The 21,555-nt window shown below is 34.9% G+C and overlaps 3 protein-coding genes across 9 annotated transcripts; 1 reads left to right on the top strand and 2 right to left on the bottom strand.

The window, feature by feature from the left end:
- Positions 1 to 849: 849 nt before the first annotated feature.
- On the top strand, positions 850 to 8,079 carry LOC102585974 (uncharacterized). 4 transcript variants are annotated; one of them, XM_006356921.2, is made up of 5 exons: positions 850 to 1,423; positions 1,582 to 2,604; positions 5,953 to 6,257; positions 7,136 to 7,339; positions 7,590 to 8,079. In XM_006356921.2, the coding sequence occupies exons 1-5, from the start codon at positions 949 to 951 to the stop codon at positions 7,719 to 7,721; spliced, it is 2,139 nt and encodes a 712-aa protein (XP_006356983.1). In that variant the 5' UTR covers positions 850 to 948; the 3' UTR covers positions 7,722 to 8,079. The 4 variants fall into 4 exon arrangements, with proteins under 4 accessions (XP_006356983.1, XP_006356984.1, XP_006356985.1 ...); XM_006356922.2 differs by having other exon boundaries at positions 5,959 to 6,257; XM_006356923.2 differs by having other exon boundaries at positions 6,007 to 6,257.
- An 83-nt stretch (positions 8,080 to 8,162) lies between these two features.
- Positions 8,163 to 9,612, bottom strand: LOC102586980 (protein FAM179B). Its single transcript, XM_006356925.2, has 5 exons — positions 9,298 to 9,612; positions 9,109 to 9,215; positions 8,884 to 9,031; positions 8,618 to 8,812; positions 8,163 to 8,537 (listed from the first exon to the last, which is right to left on the bottom strand). Exons 1-5 carry the CDS (start codon positions 9,505 to 9,507, stop codon positions 8,304 to 8,306), a joined length of 894 nt encoding a protein of 297 aa, XP_006356987.1. The 5' UTR covers positions 9,508 to 9,612; the 3' UTR covers positions 8,163 to 8,303.
- A 1,101-nt stretch (positions 9,613 to 10,713) lies between these two features.
- LOC102587317 (pentatricopeptide repeat-containing protein At3g06920) lies at positions 10,714 to 16,173 on the bottom strand. Of its 4 annotated transcripts, XR_001474683.1 has the most exons (5): positions 15,917 to 16,173; positions 15,287 to 15,395; positions 11,765 to 14,556; positions 10,988 to 11,330; positions 10,714 to 10,897 (listed from the first exon to the last, which is right to left on the bottom strand). XR_001474683.1 is itself a non-coding variant. In XM_006356927.2 (4 exons), exons 2-3 carry the CDS (start codon positions 15,309 to 15,311, stop codon positions 11,819 to 11,821), a joined length of 2,763 nt encoding a protein of 920 aa, XP_006356989.1. In that variant the 5' UTR covers positions 15,312 to 15,395; positions 15,917 to 16,173; the 3' UTR covers positions 10,714 to 11,330; positions 11,808 to 11,818. The 4 variants fall into 4 exon arrangements, 2 of the variants coding, with proteins under 2 accessions (XP_006356989.1, XP_006356988.1); XR_368083.2 differs by having other exon boundaries at positions 10,714 to 11,330; XM_006356927.2 differs by having other exon boundaries at positions 10,714 to 11,330; positions 11,808 to 14,556.
- Between the last annotated feature and the right edge of the window lie 5,382 nt (positions 16,174 to 21,555).

Genomic DNA, 21,555 nt, shown 5'->3' on the forward strand with positions numbered 1-21,555 from the left:
TTCAACACATTATCCCAAATCAAATATAATTTTTCATCTTCAAACTATTTGATTTTAATTTACTTCATTAAAAGCGATTGTGCCTCAATACGAGTAAAAACTCTATCAGGTTTGAAAATATCAAGTCTCATGAAGCTATTAAGAACTCCACCACCATAAGTTTCTTCTCCGCTAGCAATCAAGAAAGGCCAACTATACTCACTCAAGGCACCCATCATTATATTGGCCTTGTCCAAATGATAAAGGATAGTCATTTTATAATTCTTAAGCAACTCCAAGCACTTTTGTTGTTTCAAATTTAGATTCTTTGGATTGAATATGTATTCTGCAATAATTGATGCTCATAATGGACCCCATATAAATAATGCTTTCAAATTTTCAAAGCAAATAACACCGCTGTTAACTATAAGTCATACATTAAAACATAAACAATAATTTTACCTATTTGTATCAAAACACATCCAAAGCCAATCAGTAAAGAATTACAATACACCACAAATTATTCACCCCAATCGAAGTCAATAAGACCTTGATATTTGAAAAGCTCGTCTCACAGTTATCAAATTGCTAAAAAGAAATTCATTCTTATTATAATGTCTTGAAATTTATCATAGGTATATAATCCAATTCATTTTATTTTTTTTACAGAATTTGAAATTATGAATTCTTCTTATTATTAAAAATAAAATAAAATTTTATTTACCAAAAATTGAAATCACAATTTAAATTTCTACTTTCGAAAATATTTAAAATCGTGATCTAAAATTTAAATCAAAACTTGAAATTAGGTTCAAATGGTCAAATGCTGCTATATAATTAGGTTCAAATAAGAGTAGGTTAAAAGAAATGCTCTGCAAATTTATTTATCCTTTAATAACAAGCATAATGCTTATATTCAAAAGAATTTGCAAATTCACCTTCGAGTTTTGAGCTTCCAACTCCACAACCATGGCGGGAACTTGCATCACTCCTCCATGTCTCCTTCGGCTTTCTACACCTTCCACTCTCCTTTCGAGGAAACCTCTTCTTTTAGCTTCTGCCTTAACGACACCGCGCCGAAGAAAATTTGCAAAGAGGAAAAACTATCTCCGCCCCAAAATACTCAAAACCACTACTAAACCCTACATAAAACCCCAAAATGAACCAATAACTCCCCTTGAAACCCCAATCCAACACACCCATATTTCGCCTTCCGACGAAGTCGCTAAAGCGCCGGAAAATCAAGGACTCCGGCTGTCGGAAGTTTCAGAACCCGAAGCTATTGTTAATGACACTGAAAGTACCTTTTATGAAACCCCAATTCAACAAACCCACATTTTGGACTCCGATTTAGCCGCCGGTGACGAGCTGAAAACGTTTGAAAATCAAGAATTCCGGCTGTCGGAAGTTTCAGATCCGTCTGGAGCTGTTAATGCCGTTGCAGGTACATTTTCTAACACCCTATTACTGAATTTTGGGTTGTGGGAAGTTGGAGAAATTTGTTTCAGATGACTAATGCTGTTTGGGTATTTAATCAATTGATTAAAATTTGGATCCTAATTGTTATAAATTATTAAAAATGAGTTATTTATGGCACTATAGGTACCTTTGGTAAAGGCTCGTTGCTGAAATTTGGATTATGGATAGTTGGAGCCTTTGTATTTCAAACAGTTTGTGCTGTTTGGGTATTTGGTTCAGCTGATTTTAGTGGAAAAAATAAAAGTTCGGATGGTAATGGTTATAAAAATGAGGTCTTGGAGTTGGATTTGAAAGGTACAAGTAAGCACAAATTGAGAATGTTTGTGAATGGGGATGGAAATCAGAGTATTGAAAATGGGGGAACTGTTTTTGTGGACGAGGCTGAAATGGAGAAGAAGATTGAGGAAATTCAACATATGGCAAGGGAGGCGAGAGAGAAGGAAAGGTTGGAGTTGAAGGGCAATGACGTTGATGAGGAGCAGGAGGAAGAAATTGAGGATAGTGATGTTAAAATGGGGATAAAAAAGGAAGTTGATGAACGGTTAATCAAGCTGAGAAAGAGACTGGGAAAGGTTAGCAACAAACAGCCTACAAATTCTGTTACTTTTCCAACGGTTGATGTTAATAAAAATGTCTGGGATGATGGTGGTACTTTGGATGAGAAAGAGCTTAGTGCTTCTTTAACATTTAAAAGAAAGCAGAAATTTAGAGAGTTCGTCAGTAAACCAAGTAATAAACCAAAGGGTTTTATGGCCCTTGACCATCAAAGTGTTGGTACAAATGGAGATAAAACTTTGGAAGACAACACCGAAGTGAAGAAGAATGGAAATAGAGAAGGTGGAGTCGATGTGTTGGGCGATGATGAGGTAGACCTGCTCACCCTTGATTCACACAGAGGTGCTTTTGTGAAATTTGGTGAAAACATAGAGAGTAAAGGAAACACTGAAGATGCAGAGTTGGTATCACCTTTAAGTGTGAAGAAATCTTCCGAAAACAAGGGGAGGGGAAGAAAGGAAAGGAGTGTTAAAAAAGTCGAAGGTGGAAAGGCTGATGTTATCAAAGCTGTCAAGAAGAACTCATTGGAGAAGAGCGGAAGGAAGAAAAATGGAATTGCATCAGACTTGGAGGAATCTAAACCAAGAATTGGTAATATTCTAAAAAAATCCTTTTAGCTGGCTTTGTTTTTATGGAGTTCTATACATTTTACACCCCTAATGTGTGTACAACCTTTTGATTTGCACCATATCCTCTTATCTTTTACAATTTACTCCCTAATCTATGTAATTCATTGCAAAACTTTACAAGAATTTGTTATGTGAGGGGTAAAATAGAAACTTATATGATTAACTAAAGAAAAAGGAACTGAAAGAGAGGGAGCAAGAAGTGTCCGAACCAAGACCAGCCAACAATGGCAATTACAAACAACAACAACATACCAACATACCTAGTGTGATCCCACAAGTGGGTTCTAGGAAGGGTAAGATATTCGTAGAGCTTACCTCTACTTTTGTGGGGTATAGAGGTTGTTTCCGATAAACTGTCGGCTCGAAAGAGAGTTATTCAAAGCAAAGTTGCAAGAAAATATGACAACAGAATATCAAAATACAAAGCAAATACAACAACAAATGATGAAACACATTGAAGAGTAAGAAACTGCACAGTTACTAAATACTACTATTAATAAGAAGGAGAGGAGATGGGGCTAGACTTTGCATCTCCCACCTAAACCCTAATCATCGACTTCCAAACCTTTCTATCTAGGGTCCTATTCCTCAGTAAGTTGGAGTTGAATATGTTGTGTCAATTCGTCCATCACAAGGGCTGATCCCCATTGCAACCTTATCATGATCGAAAAGTATTTTGAGTCACCTCCCGTTGTTCTTACTTGAGTCTTGGCTCCATCGTACCTATATTTAATTGCCATAATGTAAGCCACAGAGGTACACCTCTAGTTTCCAAACATCTCCGGAAGACCTCCCTAGAGACTTATCGTACACCTTCTTAGGGCGATGAACACCATGTGTAAATCCCTCTTCTTGTCCTTCTACTTCTCCAACAATCTTTTTACGAGATGGATGACTTTTGTAGTTGATCGTCCTGGCATGAATTCGAATTGGTTTTCGGATACAGATCCTTATTTCGACCACTCTCTCAAAAACATTCATAGCATGGCTTAGTAGCTTGATACTTCTAATAGTTGTTGCAATGTTGAATATCACCTTTGTTCTTATACAACGACACCATTGTACTCCGCCTCCAGTCTTTTGGCATTTTAGCCATCCTAAAACTAACATTAAACAACCCGGTCAGCCACTTCATATCTGCTTTGCCTGTGATCTTCCAAAACTCCACCGAGATCTCATTTGGCCCGATAGCTCTTCCATTCCTCATCTTACAAATACTTCTTTTACTCTCTACAACCTTTATGCACCTAGTATACCCAAATCCTTATGACTCTCGAAATACTCTTGCTTAACCTCTCACACTTCCTAAAGAGCACATAATCTATCTGAGTTTTAGCCAACCATACTTTGGTAAGTCACAACTGCTCCTCCCTCTTCTGGAAGCTTGAGTTTGCTATGACTAACTCGAAAGCTTTCGCGAAGTCTAAGGACTAATAGTGGATCTCCTCCATTTCCATCTCCTAAGCCGAAGCCTCCACGTACATCATCATATCCTCTTGAAGTGGTCCCTATGTGAGCATTGAAATTCCCTCCTAAAATTAGTTTCTCCATATGCGGAATATCTGTCACAACCTTGTCCAACTCTCCAAAAGCATTTCTTGACCTCCTCATCCAAACTCCCCGTGGTGCATATGCACAAATTATGTTAATAGTTAGCCCTCCCAGTACTAACTTAATGGTCATTTTATCATTCACCATCCTAACCTCTACCAGTTACTCCCTGAGCTCCGTGTGTACTAAAAAGCCTACTCCATTCAATTCAGTGATGACATTAATAATTTGCAAGTCTTCTAAATGGTGGCATTTGTGATCTATAAATTAATAGTTAGTAGTTCCATTCCAGTTTCAATGAGTTCGGGTAATTAAGAATAAGATTTTCAGTTTCTTCTCATTTCATCTACTAGTTTCCAAATAGAAAGAAAGACTGCGAAGGTACTCTAAAGGAGAAATCTATATTGCAATTAATGGGGAGTATATTCAGTATAGTTGTTTGAATAGGAGAAACTCATTACTTGACGTGGGTATGTTCTCGGCTAGTTTCATAGATATGTCAGGTCATCAAACATCCTTATGGATGTGATTCAGAACCTTAGGCGTTGTTTGGTACACTGACTAAATTATCCCGGGATTATAGTCCTTGATTGTAATCCCTGGACTAATTTATCTCACCTCCCAGGTGGGATAAAATAATTCCAAGTTGGATGGGATAAGATGGAATATCCCAGGATCAAGTTTGGGATTAGATTTATACTGTATTTGATTGATAGTATAAAACTAATCTCAAACTTAATCTTGGGATATCCCACTTCATCTCGCATACCAAACGACCCCTTAGGGTACAAACTAATGGATACACGACTCAATATCCTATTGTAATAGAGATTAAGAGATCGTTTGGTAGAGTGTATAAGAATAATGCTAAATAGTGTGTATTAGTAATACTTGCATTAATAATGTTTGTATTAGTAATACTTACATTAATTATGCATAAGCTATTTCTTATGCATTGTTTGATTTGGTGTATTAAAAATAGTTTGCATTGCATAAAATATTTATTTATAAAGATATCCTTCACAATTATGATGGAAAAGATGTAAAAAAGATTTTGAGGTGCAATGAGGTCTTTAACCATGTTAATGCACGCATTAAAACCCCTTGCATTACTAATACCAAGAAATCCATGGTATTAGTAATACACACCTTAATACACAATAGAGTGTATAACTGATGCAAACATTAGTTATACATAGCATGAAAAAGTATACCAAATAAGATATTACTTATACAAAGAGTTAATGCATGCATGATTTTGCTAATACACTCTACCAAACGACCCCTAACTGTGCTTAGTCGTGTTTCCTCCCTCTATTCCCCCACTTAGGATCTTTCTTCCATCTCCTTGTACTCTCTCCCATGCCTCTTATTTTATTAATTTTAATTCATATTTTATCCCTTCTGAAATGAACTGTACTATAGGTTTGAAAAGAAACATATAGGACAGGGGGTAAATCATTAAAAATAGAAGGGCAGGGTGCAAATTCAAACTTTGTGCACATGTTATGGGTGCAAAATGCAAAGAACTCATTTTTGTATGATCACATGCTATATTGCTGCCAAAGGTTTGTTTTCTATCGTTTACCTTCTGAATTTGTAGTTTATACTGTTAAGCCTTTATATCTTGCACCTATTGAATACCTGTTGAAAAACAATGTGAGCAATTTGGGAACCAGTATTTTGTCTTCTGTTGCACTAGTTCCTGCAATCAATAAGAGATGCATTTTAATGTATTGTAGCACTGTTCATTTTTTAGCTACAGATATTTCGGTAGATAGAAATAATGGGAGCAGTTTGTTTGAACCTGTAGACTCAAAAGAATTAAGCAATCAGGAGACTGCAACAATTTCAAATACTGGAAATACTTTGGTTGAAGTTATGGACTCGGGAGAATCACGCCGTATAAAGAGTACTACAATGATGAACAGACGCAAGAACTCAAATAGAAACGGAACTTCAAATATGAAGGAAGTTAAGGACCAAAAAGTAGTGAATCCAAAGGAGGGTACGAATTCAGGAAATGATACTGATTTTTGGTGGTTCAGTCTTCCTTATGTTCTTGTATGTATATGGGATTTATGTCCACTTCTTACTTGTTTATTTTCGACAGCTTGCATTCCTACTATACATGTTATCTTTTGTCTCTGTTTTACTTTCTGATAGCATCTACGTGTGTAGTTCTAACTTCTAAGTTTTATAGCAAACTTGGTACTGTCAAAAGGGAAAAAATGATTATGTACACAAAAGATGACGAGTCCAAGGAAGAAGCTAATATGTGGGACTGAAACCAAGACTAATGTTATTGCAGTTAACTTGAACTAGGGATCATTGCCTTGTCATTATTTCTATAAACAGAATCATTGTCTTATCATGTGAGAAATATTAGTCAGATTTTATATGGTTTTGTGCTAGAAGTGGTTATCCAGCCATTTGTGTCTTCCTTGCAAATTGTATCACTGTACCCTTCTCTTTGGTTGTTGCTCTCCTATAAAATGTTTTTGTTTATACTTCATGGATATCCCTTGCTGAGGCACTTGAATATCTGTGCTGAGATTAGAGAACCTTTTAGTTGGGTATTGCTGGCATCCGGTTGCTTAAGTACCAGTCATTTAGGTTAGCAACATAGGTATTTGGCAAATGTCTTGTGTGATTTATCGACCTTATATTTGATATTCACAACAATATTTATATATTAACGGGTTATTGTGTGGACACATTTTAATCATCCAATGTCACAATGGATATGTATTTTTCTTATCTTTCCTATCTGATTCCATTTTTCCATTTTTCGGAAACAACGTCTCTACCTCCACGAGGTAACGGTAACATCTGCGTACATTTTACCTTCTCTAGACCCCACTTGTGGGATTTCACTGGGTATGTTGTTGTTGTTGGCTCTTGCTTCATGCTCCTGTCACTAAGTGCGTTGTTGTATGCAGGCTATACGCATGCGGAGAGGTCATGATGATGAAGGACCAGAAGGATTGTTTACCTTAAAAAGTAGCTCTCAAGTGAATGGTAGCTTATCTCATACAGTCACCTTTGAAGATCGTGGTGATGCCACCAATTTTTGTTATCTCTTACAGTCCTTCTTTGAAGACTTGGGAGATTTCAGTGCTGAAATTGTCCCTTTACCAGTTAAAGTAAGAATATTAAGCTTGCATTAAATATATCTACGTCATTTGCTCACAGTGCATAAAGTATTCTATTCCACTGCATTTAGAGGGCCTTACTAACTTTTTGATGACAAGAGCCCTACTAACCTTTCAAGGACTATTAACACTGTTGAGAGTGACACTCCCAAGAAAAGTTGGTTAATTTGTGTATAACTGAATTTTTCAACTTATGCCTGTACCATGGAATTTTTTATGCGGACCATTCACTTATTTTCAGGAACTCAGTGAGGCAATTAGATCACATACTATGAAGGTAATTGTGGTGAAGAAAGGGAAACTGAAGCTTTATGCTGGACAACCATTAGCTGATGCTGAGATGGCTTTGCGCTCATTGGTTGAACAGGAATGAAGAGTAGAAAAGTAGGCCTTTTTCGTGGAAGAAATTTTGGGAATATCTTCTATAGTAATGCAACCCGGCTGAATCCTTGGTTGCAGCAGATACAAGAAAGAGTCTACATATGAATTCTAAAGAGCATTTTGTCTATACGTTTTGCTGCACTTGCAAGATCTAATAGCATTTTCTTTTCTTTTACAAGGCTGCCTCCCTTTTTTTTTTTGGTCTATTTATGAGGCTTCGAGAATTCATGCAAAATGTGCATCAATACACATTGTGTGGGTTATGTATGTACATTTTATTGAGGTTATACTATTTTATTTTTTTTGCATTGTTGGGTGATAAGAACCATTGCCGGTGGCAATGAATTTGTTAACATTCCCTTTTCCAAGTGGTATTTCAATAACCTTTATGGTGCAGCAAGCATTGCGAAACATATGTTGTCTTTTCTTGAGCTCGAGAAGATGATAAAACGAGAGCCTATTTTATTTTTAGCAACAAAACAATATAGGTTACCCAGAAAAGGTTACATGTAAAAGATATCAATGAAGACAGACTAAACAAATGCTTTTACTGCTAAAAATTTGAATGAGTCTACTAGGAGGAGACAATTTTAACTATGGCTTGTGCATCATGAATAGCTGGAAGATTAGACTGGCAAAAGTTTTGCCACACCTCTTGTTTCTGCTCTTCATCCTTGGTTAATGCCTCGTATACTGAAACCACGATACTTCTAGCTGCTTCTCTTGCCTCAGGGAGTCGATCATTGAGCAAATTTACAGCAATTTGGACCAACGAAACGAATCCAAACTCTTTCATTCCATCCAGTTCCTAGAATAGCAATGCAACTCATTAAGAACCATGACAGAGAGAAATCTACAGCAGTTAGATAAGATAATGTAAAAACCAACCATCTTAGAAACACAATGTGATATTGAGATTGCAGCTTTTGCTCTGATTCTCATGTTGGAATGTTTGACATAGGTATGAAGCTTATGGAACAAAGGAAGAGGAGTCATAGACTCCACCATTGCCTTGAGTGTCTTATCTGCTTCTTCACAAACAAACTTTTTATCTTGAGAAGCTTTCAGCAATAGCTGCAAAATCTGTAAAAAAAAACTGCATATTAGGCCAGTGCACTAGAACGTTAACACAACTCGATAAACACTATACATACCACATTGTCAAATGCATCAGAATTAGATGATTCAAATAACTCATCACCAAAGGCTTTGAAGATATCAGCTGAAGCCATGACAGAAGTTTTGCAGAGAGCACTTCTTGGATTTTTCATTGACTTAACTATCACCAGTAGAACTTTGCCCCTGCAATTACAAAAACCGTCAAAAAGTAAATCCCCAAATCAAACAAAAACAGAATAATTCAAAGAGATGAAACCTACAGAATTGGCAGCAAGAGAGCAGAGTGAAACAGAGCAAATCGCCTCGTATCGTTCAATGAGCGACAAATTTCCAACCAATCTTTAGATTCCAACCCTCCAACAAGTCCCTAAAATTTACGAAAATCCATCAAAATGGTTATAAAAAACTTGAAAAAAAAGGGAAGATATTAAAAGAACTCAACCACATACATGGATTTTGCTATCTGGGTCATCAATGGCTTCAATATTCTCAGAAGGGACGTAATCAACCGCTGCGTCTCCGGGTGGTAAAGGGGCTTTGTTTTCGTCATTGACAACACAATCAGTCTCTTTCTGATTCTGGGTTACAACAACTTTTGCTTGTTTTTTGGGTCTTTCTATCGCAATTGGGAGAGCGTTATCGAGAGATCTGAGTGCCATTTGAATTCAGATTATACACTGTTTTCTGATTTTTTGGAGGAGATGAGAGTGAGTGGTTTATGAAATGGGTTTGGAATTTTGGGGCATTAGAAAAAGAAAATATTTTGGCAACGGTCAGTTTTGAATTTTTGAAAATGAAAATGAAAAGAGGGACTTTTGTAACGGTCATTTAATTTTTGGGAGTTGTGACAAGGAATCCTAAATTAAAAAAAGTGAAGAGGGAAACTATATAATATAAAAGATTTTCCTTTTATTTTTTAAATTTTTTTATGTATAAGTTATATATATTGATAGTGAATATATGTTTTTTATACATACATAAAATGATTAACATTTTAAAACACCACTTATAATTTATTATTAGATTCTTATAATTATATTATAAGTGACCTAATTAGTAAATACTTAAATCTTGATTTCTGTATTTGGACATGGAAGAAATTGTAGGGATTTCAAGATTGAAATAATAGAACAAAATATTTTCGAGTTTGAATATTTAAAAATATTGAGTGCAACTAAACTTATAATTAACGAATACTTTTGCAAATTAAAAGAATCATAATACATTTCTTATATTCTAAGAGTTTAATACTTATTTCTTTTGATAATAATCATTTAAATATGAGTAATATATGCTTGTATTTGCAAACGTGAATTGGAAATATTAACTATGGTGGACGATGGAAATTAATCAAAAAATAATAATTGCATGATTAAATAGTATAGTATCTTAAAAAGGGGCAAAGTAGTCCATTCATGATTATTTTTTATTAATAATATATATAAATTAACAAGAATTGCTACAACGAAGTATCAAAAACCACAAGGGAGATAACTGTAATATCAAAAACTACATGGAAGCAAGTGACATGAAGTCAAAACCTCGAGAAAGATCTCTCAAATTAACAAAAAACAAACAATCAAAAAGTTTAACAAAGACGAACATGCCCGTCGGTAGATTTCTTAAAATTAACAAAGGTGTTTTTGGTACAAAGGTAAATGATTTTTTAGGAAAATAAATGAATTTCTTAATTATTATCTTATTTTTGATACATAAGCAACAATATTAATCTTAAAAGCATTAGTTTATGATCTAAAAATAAATACGTGGGGAGTGGGAATGGGGGCTACGGAGGTAGTAGTGAAGCTGAGATGTGTTGGAGGATGGGAAAGACACAATCTCTAAATGATTGTCTGGCTCAGCAATCACAAGCAAGAATCTAGAGGCGTTTATGGGAACAAATGGTGTCAATTTGATGAACATACAACAAAGGCTAGCATGCCTCATCGTTCGGTTTAGAGAGCACTTCTTCATTGAGAGTTCCTCGTTTCTTTTCATGGGGCATTGTCAATCACAGACTTCTTGTCGCATCACCTACCGCATGAGCTTCTGCAGTTTCAGACCATGTTCATAGGCTTTCACAGTTTTAAGGCAAGAAACATGGACAAAGGAGCATGAAGCTCCAATGGCCTTGACTACCTTATCAGATAGTTTGATTGGATCGTTTCTCCTTGTGGTGCGCTTTGGCCTTTGAGAGTAGCTTTGAAATTGGAACACAGCCTCTCAGAGTGAAGGGAACTCTAAAAACAGGCAATATACAGCCTGTCAAATAGAACAAGGCTTATGCTTTTCGAGCAACAGAGCTTTCAAGTTACATGAAGAATATTTTTCATAGGGCAATTCCAAACTAGAACTCATCAATACAACTTCATTGACATTCATTAACTCTCTGCCCATCCATAAAACACATTATTTTCACAAATATAGTAAGCAAGCCAAGATAAAATCATCCAGGTCACCTTATGACTGATACCAGTATAACCTGTCAAGCATCAAGCCAACATAGTCAAACACCTTTTAATATACTAAGCTTGAGAAATGCCAATGAAGTGTAGAAGTAATAACTACTACTACAGATACAGGAGCGGTTTTGAGAATGAGCAACTTTGACTTCCAATTAAGAAATGATTTTGGAGTTTCAGCAAAGAGAATGACAATAATACATTGTTCTACCATGACTGTTCAATGGTGAGCACTCAGCCTTGTTAGGCATCTAAACACCATGTATGTGAGGCTGCTTCTCTACAGAAGATTCAACTGACTCCCCATAGAAGACATTTAAAAATGTAGTTATATATGTGTAAATGAGTGTTAGTGTGCATGTGCAGCAGAGTGGAAGAACAGGAAGCATGACAAAAAGATATTTTCATGTGGTAATTGTTTGACGAATATATAAGAAATAAAAGATGATCAGACCTTTGAATTATGGAACTGAAAATTTCCTTATGGCGACGAGTACCTATGTCAACATTACAAAGATCTTGAAGCATGCTGCGACTTTGCTATTTCTCTCAATATAGCACCAACGATTGCAGCCTGCTCAAGACATTCTGCCTTGTGTAATGCATCTAAAAGAATAACACAAGTTTTGGTATATATATTACATCCTCTTAATCTTGTTTCTTCAAATAGCTCATATGCCTCCGTCGCCCTGTTCGCGATGCTTAGCCCCTCTATCATAGTGTTGTAACAAGCAGAATCTGGTTTACCTCCCTTGGCCTGGAATTTTTGAAAGAGTTTATCGGCCTCTGATACATTTCCAGCCTTTGCAAGCCCAGAGATCATGGTTGTATAGGTGATCATATTGGGTGTTAATCCTTCTTTCTGCATCTCTTGCCAAAATACAAATGCTTTATTGAATTTTCTTACTCTACAAAGACCATTAATGATAATGCTATAAGTAAAAGTATTTGGAGTGCACTTTAACTCCTTCATTGACTTGAAGCAAACAAGGGCTTCGTCTATTTCTTCAGCCTTCACTAGTGCATCAAGCAAACAATTCCATGTGTATACATTTGGTGACAAGCCTTTTTGCATCAATTCTTCCATGATTAGATATGCTTCGTCTATTCTACCCACTTTACCAAATCCGTCTACTAGACTACTGTATATAACCACATTTAAAGGAACACCTTTAGATTTTGCTTCTTCAAAAAGCATGTAGGCTTCATCAAGTCTGTCAATCTTAGCAAGCCCATCGATGACAGAGCCATATGTTACTACAGTTGGCTCCAGACCTTTTACTTTCATCTCCTCCAGCAGCTGATAAGCTTTATTAACTTTACCTGATTTGCAGAATCCATCTATAACAGTATTATAAGCAAAAGTATCCAGCACATACCCCTGTTCCTTCATTGCATAAAACAGCTCATATGTTTCACGAGCACAGCCGGCTTTTATGAGGCCATGGATTAGTATAGAATAGCTCCTTACATCTGGAGTGAATCCCCAAGTTTTGATTTCCTCAAACAGAGACCTACCTTTCTCTGTCTCCCCAGCTTTGAAAACACAATCCATATAAGTATTAAGGAGGGTAAGGTCAGGAGAAGCTCCTTGACGCACCATCTCCTTGTAAATTTTGTGGCCATCTTCTTTTCTCCCACACATGAAAAAGTTCCTGATGAGAGATGTATAGACAATGGCAGTAGGAATAAGATCAAAATCCAACATTTGTTCATAGAGTCTGTATGCATCATCAACTCTCCCTCGCCTACCCAGTCCATCTATCAGAGAACAAAATGTGAATTCATTTGGTCTACAAACTTTATGATCCATAGCTTCGAAGATAGAACATGCTTCATCAAGTTGTTGAGCCTTGCATAGACGATCAACCATTATATTCACAGTCAATACATTAGGAAACAAGCCAACTGCCTCCATGGTGTTACGAATTTCTAAAGCAACATCAAGCTTCCTTGCCCTGCAGAGCATGTCTATGAGAATATTATAGGTTGAAAGATTAGGTGCAGCATCTTTCCTCATCTCCTGAAATATCCTTAATGCCTCGTCCACTCTTTGTTTCTTCCCAAGGCAAGTAAGAAGACTATTATATGCAATCACACTTGGTATTGACCCTTTTTGTCTTTGTCTCTCAAGCAAACTATATGCTTCATCAAATTTACCAGCAGATCCGTAACCCATGATCATGGTATTATAAGCATATGCACATGGAACAGTCCTGTTGAACTCCAACTGCTCAAACAAGTCTACAGCTTCATTCAATCTATTAGCTTTGCAAAGAACCCCAATCATACTCGTATATGTCACATCATCAGGTAAAATACCATGCGCCTTCAACTCATGAAAGAATTTCCAGGCCATATCAACTTTACCAGCCTTGCCAAAACAGTCAATGCAAACATTATAGAGGACAATGTCTGCATCAAAAGCATTGCTTTTCATCTCATCCAACAAGGACAGAGCAGCATCAACTCTGCCCTCCCTAGCAAAAGCTCGAATTACAGTCGTGAATAAATGTACATTTACTTCATATCCTAATTCCTGCATCTGATGAAAGAGGGTGAGCATGAGATCAGGTTCTTGTACAGCAGAAAGCGCACCTATTACAGTTGTATATGCAGAAAATGCAGGACGAATCTTAAACTTTCTCATGGTTTGAATTAGATCAAACGCTTCTTTAAGTTTTCGCTTCTTCACACAGCCTGCAACCAACTCAATCGATACAGTGTTCGATGGGCCAAATCCAGCGAGACTCATTTCTTCCAAAATCTGTTCCAGATTTTCGAAATTTCTAGTCCTAGCCATTACCATGAGAAGTGAATTATATGCTTCAGGGCAATGTGCTCGGAGGGTTGTCTTCTCAGCCCATCCGAAGTAGTTTAATGCTGTGTTGACATCCTCTAGCCGCCTTAATACTCCAGTGACCACTTCGGTGCTAGGATTTTCATCACATTTGGATAAAGCAATCTCTATAGAAGGTCCCCAAGGACCACTCTGCAAGATCTTGCAAACATTATCCACTGTTTGCCTTAAACCCTCCAATTTGTTTGAAAAGGCCTCGCTCCACCCATGTGTGTTATCTACTCCATTCTGCACATTCTCTAATCGGCTTGAAAATTCCGGGTTTCTCTCTGGAACGAAGGAGCTGACAGGTCTATCAAAGTTGGAATATCCATTATTTGAAACTGAGAACCTCTTGCAATTAGCAAATACAGTGGTACGTTTTAAGTCATACTGAGATCGCAATCCTAAAGCAAAACATAAAAAGAGTAAGCAACTAAGATACACCTGATTCAAAAAATGCATAAGCAACTAAGATACAGTGCTGTAATGAAAGAAAAGGAGACTACAAGGAAATAAAATACTCCTGGCTGCCAGAAAGATAAGTACCTTTGTTGGAACAGCATTTAGACCAATTCCCCATCCCTCACCCCCTTCCTTCACTATATAAGTTGTTTCTTCTTTTCCCAAGTTCTTTGAGAAAATTTGAACTGAAGTATCTTTAAAGCCTAATCAATAACCATTTTGTAGGTACTTAAACAGTAACAACAGCAATAACAATTACACTCAATTCTTAACTGGTTGAGGTTGGCTATATAAATCCCCAATAACCATTCTGCTGACCTTCTTCATTCAAATATTCAGTAATTTGTCTTTTCTAGGTTTTTCAGAATGGAAGTTTAAGAAAGATCAGCAGGATCGCCAGGAATCAGTGCTGCTCCTGCTGCTATGCACTAAAAACTGCTTAAGATAGATCAATCCCAACTATTGCATCATGTAGGTATTTGAAGGCCAAAATTTTGTAGCTGAGCTATATACATTAATATCAGAATATGCTGTCTTACAGCAAGGGAAACAATGCAACACAGATAAGCAACACTGGACAAGAAATGTTTCCAACCTTTCCAGTTCTCCCAAGGAACTTGGCAACCAAATATTTAGGGAACACTTAGCTTTTAAAAATAAAGATTTCTGTACCTCTATTAATCAATTGTAACCTCATCCTAGCACGTTCCAGCTGCGGCTATGTCATTATCCTCCTCAAAGGATATCAACCTGTCAAGTAGACAAATCCAGGAGTCTTGACCTACAGTAGAAAGGAAAAATTATCTCAACCTGAAACAAAGAAACAAATGGAACACAGAATACTAGGTACCAGACAACAAATACAGCTGCAACAACAACAACACACCCATTGTAATTCCACAAGTAGGATCTGGGGAGGCTAGGATGTAGATTGTTTCCGATAGATCCTCAGCTTCAAACAAATAGGCTGCTAATAGAATATATTTTCTCAACAGTCCTTGAGAAGTATTTCAAAACAGACTACAACTGAAGTTCTAGTTTTGACACAAAAGACCATTTTTTTATGTTCTGCCTTTCAAAGATTGAAACTTTCCTAGCTCAAATGGAGAATCCAACTCAAAACAAGGAAATACAAGAACTGGGTGGCAACTAAATTTGAAATTAAAAAAAAAACAATCTACTGATATGACTTCTAAAGAGAAGCTTTTTCTGAGTCAATAGTAATATAACGATTTTCACAAGTTTGAATCTTTTCTGTGACAAATGGAGAAGTCTACAAAACAAAGAAAATCAATAATATACCTCTGTCGATTGCTCAAATTGTTGCCGGATAGGAGCCAAAAAATGGAAAAACACAAAGATTTGGGTGAATAAATTTCAACACCCCCAAGAATCAAATGGTTATTTTCAAAAAGGGTTTAAGCAATGTTAGGGTTTATGCTGTAAGAACCTACAGAGTTGTCAATGTGAGGAGTGTTTTTTTTTCACTTCAAAATATTGATTTGAGAGTGAATTTGTATGTGTAAAGATCTTGCTTTTACTAACATAGGGTTCTTTCATGTTCATATTTAGGGGTGACAAAATAAAAGTCCAAAATATAATTTTTTTTAATATTTATCTCCTTATTTATATTTACAAAATTTAAAAGAAGACAATATTTTTAAAAAAAAATATCTAGTGGGATCAACTTTTCAAATTTTGGTTGAATGTATTTCTACCGTAAAATAAATCTACTGAATTTTTCTTCTTTAATAAGGTAGAGTTTCAGAAGTTTTTCTTTTTTTAATTTTATCGTGCATATAAATTTTGAATCGTTAAATTAAAATTAAATTTTATGAGTACAAACTTAAAGTTTTGTTAATTTTTCAAAATTTGATCAATGTGATGGAAGACCAATTTAAAGTGAGATCAAAATGGATAAAAGTGTACTAAGTGAAGGATACTAACAAGCTCATACTTCTTTTGTAAGAGGAAATGTTCAATAAATTAAGGGGTCGATTGGTAGTTGGTTTGGAGCTGAGTTATGCAAGTATTAAATTATGCATACGTAATATCACATTTGGTGGTTGATTATGAGGTAAATTATTTATGTACTTTGTACAAAATTAATATGCTATTTAGAAAAATGTATAACTAATATAAGTTATGCATGATTCTATGTATTATTTTATGCAAAGGACATAAGATGTAATAACCCTGCATAGAATAATACATAGATTACCTCATAACTAATATGTACCTTACTAATATTTGCATAACTATAACCAGATAACAATTATTAGTAAGGTCTTACTAATGAAAGCTAAGCTAAAGAAATTGATGTGTAATTGGCTATCTTAATGGCCGCATGAATAAAAGATGGAAAATAACCATTAGGTCAAAATTTGGAGATTAGTTTCATTTTTGTATAAGAGAGTGATATTTTATTAATTATAGGGAAAAGGGTCCGAAAAATATTTCAGTTTTGACCGAAATTGTTGTTACGATACCAAATTTTATGGAGGACCTTTTACCCCCTGCACTATTTAATAATATATTTTAAAGGTATATATGTGCCCACGTGGACACATTACTATTTAAAATGATGAAATATTTATGATATCCACGTAGGCACATATATACATTTAAAATACACTATTAAATAGTACATGGGGTAAAAGGTCCTTTCCAAAGTTTGGTATCGTAACAACAATTTCGACCAAAGTTGGAATATTTTTCAGACCATTTTCCCTTAATTATAAGTTGGAAAAAACTAGGGGATTTTTAAAAAAAAAAAGAAAAAGGTTAATTTTATCTATGATTACTTAAACTTTTATTTTATTACAGTAAAGTTACTATACTATTTTTTTTGTAATATAAAAATCATTCAATTTTGTTAAAATATAACAAAATTAAACAATCTTTTATAACAAAAACCATTCAACTTTGCCAAATGATAACAACAAGTCACTAAACAAAAAAAATTATAACTAAAAAGTCATTCGACTTTGACTAAATATTATATAAATGAAATCAACATAACAAAAGATACATCGATCGAACTTCAAAGTTATTAAGAACAACGAGAAGGTGAAAATGATGAGAATCTTTAACATTTACTCCAATATCCTTATGCCATAATAGTTGAGCGAAGAAAATCTTTGTATGATTGGAAATTAAAGAGAGCATAATTATATATTTATATTTACATATTATCTGATCCTCAAATACAAAATAACATTAAAATTTAACATAACATATTGACCAGACACCTTAACACTTAATAATTCATTAAATTTATAAAAATTCACAATAAAAAGTACATATATCCATTAACTAAAATTAGATATATTTAGACAAAAATTACAAGAACCACCATTTATCAATATTCCAGAGACTAAAATGATTTAAAACATTTTCCTTGAATAATTGAGGATAACTATAAAGATATTGACAAGTTAAAACTAAAAAAAGATAAATAGGAGGAATAATCTTAAATAACATTTATCGACTTTTTTCCCCCATAATAATATATAGTTGACTGAGGTACATGAATCATATCCTAATCTTTTTCAGAATTAGTAATATTAATTTAAAGAAAAACATTACTCTATAATTACATATTAGCATGATTATTCTAGAATTTAATTTGTTCCCATAAAATTTTATGTTATACAACTATATAAAGACTAATACTTCACTCATATAAACCACATAAAAATGAAGTCTTCACAATACAATTTGCCAATTATTTCTCTTATTTTGACTTTATATTATTCATGCTCTTTAGTTCATTGTATACAATTTAAAGTATTAATCTACAATGAATTAGGAGCTAATTTAGGAGCTCATTGTATAATTATGGGATTTGATGATGGAACTTTGCCAATTCCAAAAGGAACAAAAAGCTCATTTCCAGTAAATTTTGGTGATCCAAAACAAAAGGCAATTGCTTCATGTGCTTTGACTGCTCAAACATCAAAAAGAGTACATGGTACATTTGTTTTATTTGATAATAATAGAGATTCTAAAAGATGTGCAAATAATATATGTGAATGGCATGCAAAGAAGGATGGATTGTATCTCAAAATTCAAGGCAAACAAGTTTTGCAATTCAAATGGTCTTCTTAGAATTAATTAATTAATGTAATGGGGAGGGGACTGATTAGTGAAGTTTATATGTTGTGAGTGGTTTTTGTTACATAATACTTTATTAAGTGTGATGTGATAAGAATATGGTGAAGTATGAATGTTTTTAATAATAGACATTTGAGCTATGTGATAAGGTTTGAATTCGTGATATGCATCTAATTTATATTTCTTATTTTGCTCTATTATATTTATTTATTTATTTATTTCATCTTACTGACTTTATTCAATTTGTTTAAGATTGATCATCTTTATGAAATTTTGAAGGATTATATCCTGAAATTCCCTTTTATAAAAGTAAATATTTTAAAAAGTGTTTACGGAGTGAGTTCAATTTGGGTGTAGTAGTACTATGAGGTGTAAGACGTACACTTTGGCCGTCTAGACGGATAGTATATTTCGACTTAAAAAATAAGCTCTTGACTGGTAAGACCCCTGTCAACAACACTATAAAGGATACTATTACTTCCCATAGTTCATATAAAGAAATAGGCGGCTAGCACATAAGTCCTGTTTGGGCCGTCGAGGCCACCACGATATGTAGAAAAATGTAAACGCTATATGGGCTGGCAAAACTGTCATGATCTTCTATACAGAAGCTAAGAATAGCTATGTATCAAGACAATAAGCCAAAACAATCATCAAACTTCAACCAACCAACAAACAAACAAGGCCAACATGACCATTAATGTAACTATTCAACCCAACACACTAGTTATGTCTAGAATTCAGAACTATCTTTGCAGTAAAAAAGGATCAAGAAATATATTCAGTTCTGCAAATTTGTTACAAGGAACATTGACAACTCAAAGGAAAGTTTACTTAGGAGAGGGCTAAAGCTACTATTATATGTCTGTTAAAACTAAAACCAGCACTAAAGCACTACATAGAGCTGCCTACAATCCAAGAAATGTACTTTGTGTATCAACTGAAACAGTCGCGATTGATGTAGTTCAACACCACCCTTTATTCTCGGGCATTGATCAGTCAAGTCTAGCTAAGCTTGTCAAAGATAAAAACGTTGACGAACTTGCTAACATTGGAGGTGTACAAGGTGTTGTTGCTTCTCTCAAAAGTGATAAATCTAATGGTATAATCGGAGATCCAGAAGACGTCTCATGTAGACATGAGGCTTTTGGAAGAAACATGTATCGTAAGCCACATAGTAAGAATTTCTTCATCTTTGTTTGGCATTATATACTTTTGCTCTGTGCTGCTCCAGAGAAAACAGTATCACATCAGACTAGTTCATTGTGAATCCATCTCCAAGGCCGACAGGAATGTCATCACGATTCACTACCCTTCATATGAAGCAAATCATACACACAATCAATTGTTGCAACATTTTTCCAGCTAGCCGGACTCACTAATATAGCCTGAATGAAAGAAGCTATTTAACATTGAAAGACATCAGTTCATCATTTAGTTTGAGGAGCTACGAAGTCACTAACCTTTATCACAGATACATACAACATATCATCTGTTACTAATTAAGATGAAACGTCCATCATATTTCACATGTCTGCCCCTCCGTTCTTGACTAAATTATTCACACCAAAAAGAAACATGTTAATATTATAATGCCAACTACTATTACGAAAATGATGAAGACGACAACAACATATATCAACCAACTACTACTAAGAATTCATTTAACATATGTTACTACTAAGTAAGTTAACTTGATATCTTAAACTCTAACCAATGCAAAACATAAATTTTCATCCTTCCGGAACGCCCACAATTGCATCTTCATACCACTTTCCAAACCGTTCCTTTTTGTCACATCATTCCAGTGTTTGACCAAAACGTAACTTGAACTTGTTTTTCCATTATTTTTATTCATAGTCCATTTTCTCAGATTGATTTGACCTACTTGACATGAAGGCTCAATCAACGACACATTCATCTCAGACATTTTAGCTCCATTGAGCATATTCAAAAGTTCTTCTTCTCCAGTATTTAGAAACCTATTACTCATTTTAGCTCTTTATCAATACTGATTTCACCATCTACAGATTCAACTCCAGTAGCACTCACTTTTAACTTCTTCACTTCAAAGGTACATTTTACTGCTGACAGATCTCCAGCTACTACTGCACCAAGGATCTCACCAATAAACATATCCTCAAGTATTACTAATGCTATTATAGGCAAAAATATCAACAAGCGGAGTTTGTAAATTACATTGTGCAGACAATTGTTACAACGATATATGATATGAATATCGCCAAACAAATTGCTGGAATATATAGCAAAAAGAACAGATGGTAAGGTGACCTAATGAAAAAGAACCAGTAGAGGAGAAATTGAGATGAGAATAATATACCACATATTGGTATACAGGACGCCTCTTTTGCAGGCGATATAACCTTGACATCAAGCGCCTGACAAAGACTGCTGCTAGTGTCCTTTTCAAGTAGAGTTGTTCAAGAATTTGAGGGAATGCACTGACTTTCCGCTGCATTCCAAGTGGAATGAGAGTGATATTATGTTCAGAACTCAGAACTGTTTTTGCAGCAAAAGGGTCAAGAAACATATTCACACATGTTGCAATTTGAGAACTAAATCTAAAGGAAGTTTGCTTATGAGAGGACTTAATCTCCCTGAGGTTTTAAAGAAGGATCTTTAGATTAAACTATGTTTCTGTGATAGGTTTCTCACAAAGTGACGCAAAATAACTCTCCTGACGGCTAACAATTCATCAGTTTTATCCCAAAACTGAACAGAACGGAATGTAGTCTTGAATAAAAGTTACACAAAAAGTGACATATCCGTTGTCTGATCAAGAACTAAATTCTCAGTACTTTTAG

Source organism: Solanum tuberosum, unplaced genomic scaffold (genome assembly GCF_000226075.1).
Source record: "Solanum tuberosum cultivar DM 1-3 516 R44 unplaced genomic scaffold, SolTub_3.0 scf00239, whole genome shotgun sequence".
In the NCBI taxonomy this organism is placed as follows: Eukaryota; Viridiplantae; Streptophyta; class Magnoliopsida; order Solanales; family Solanaceae; genus Solanum; species Solanum tuberosum.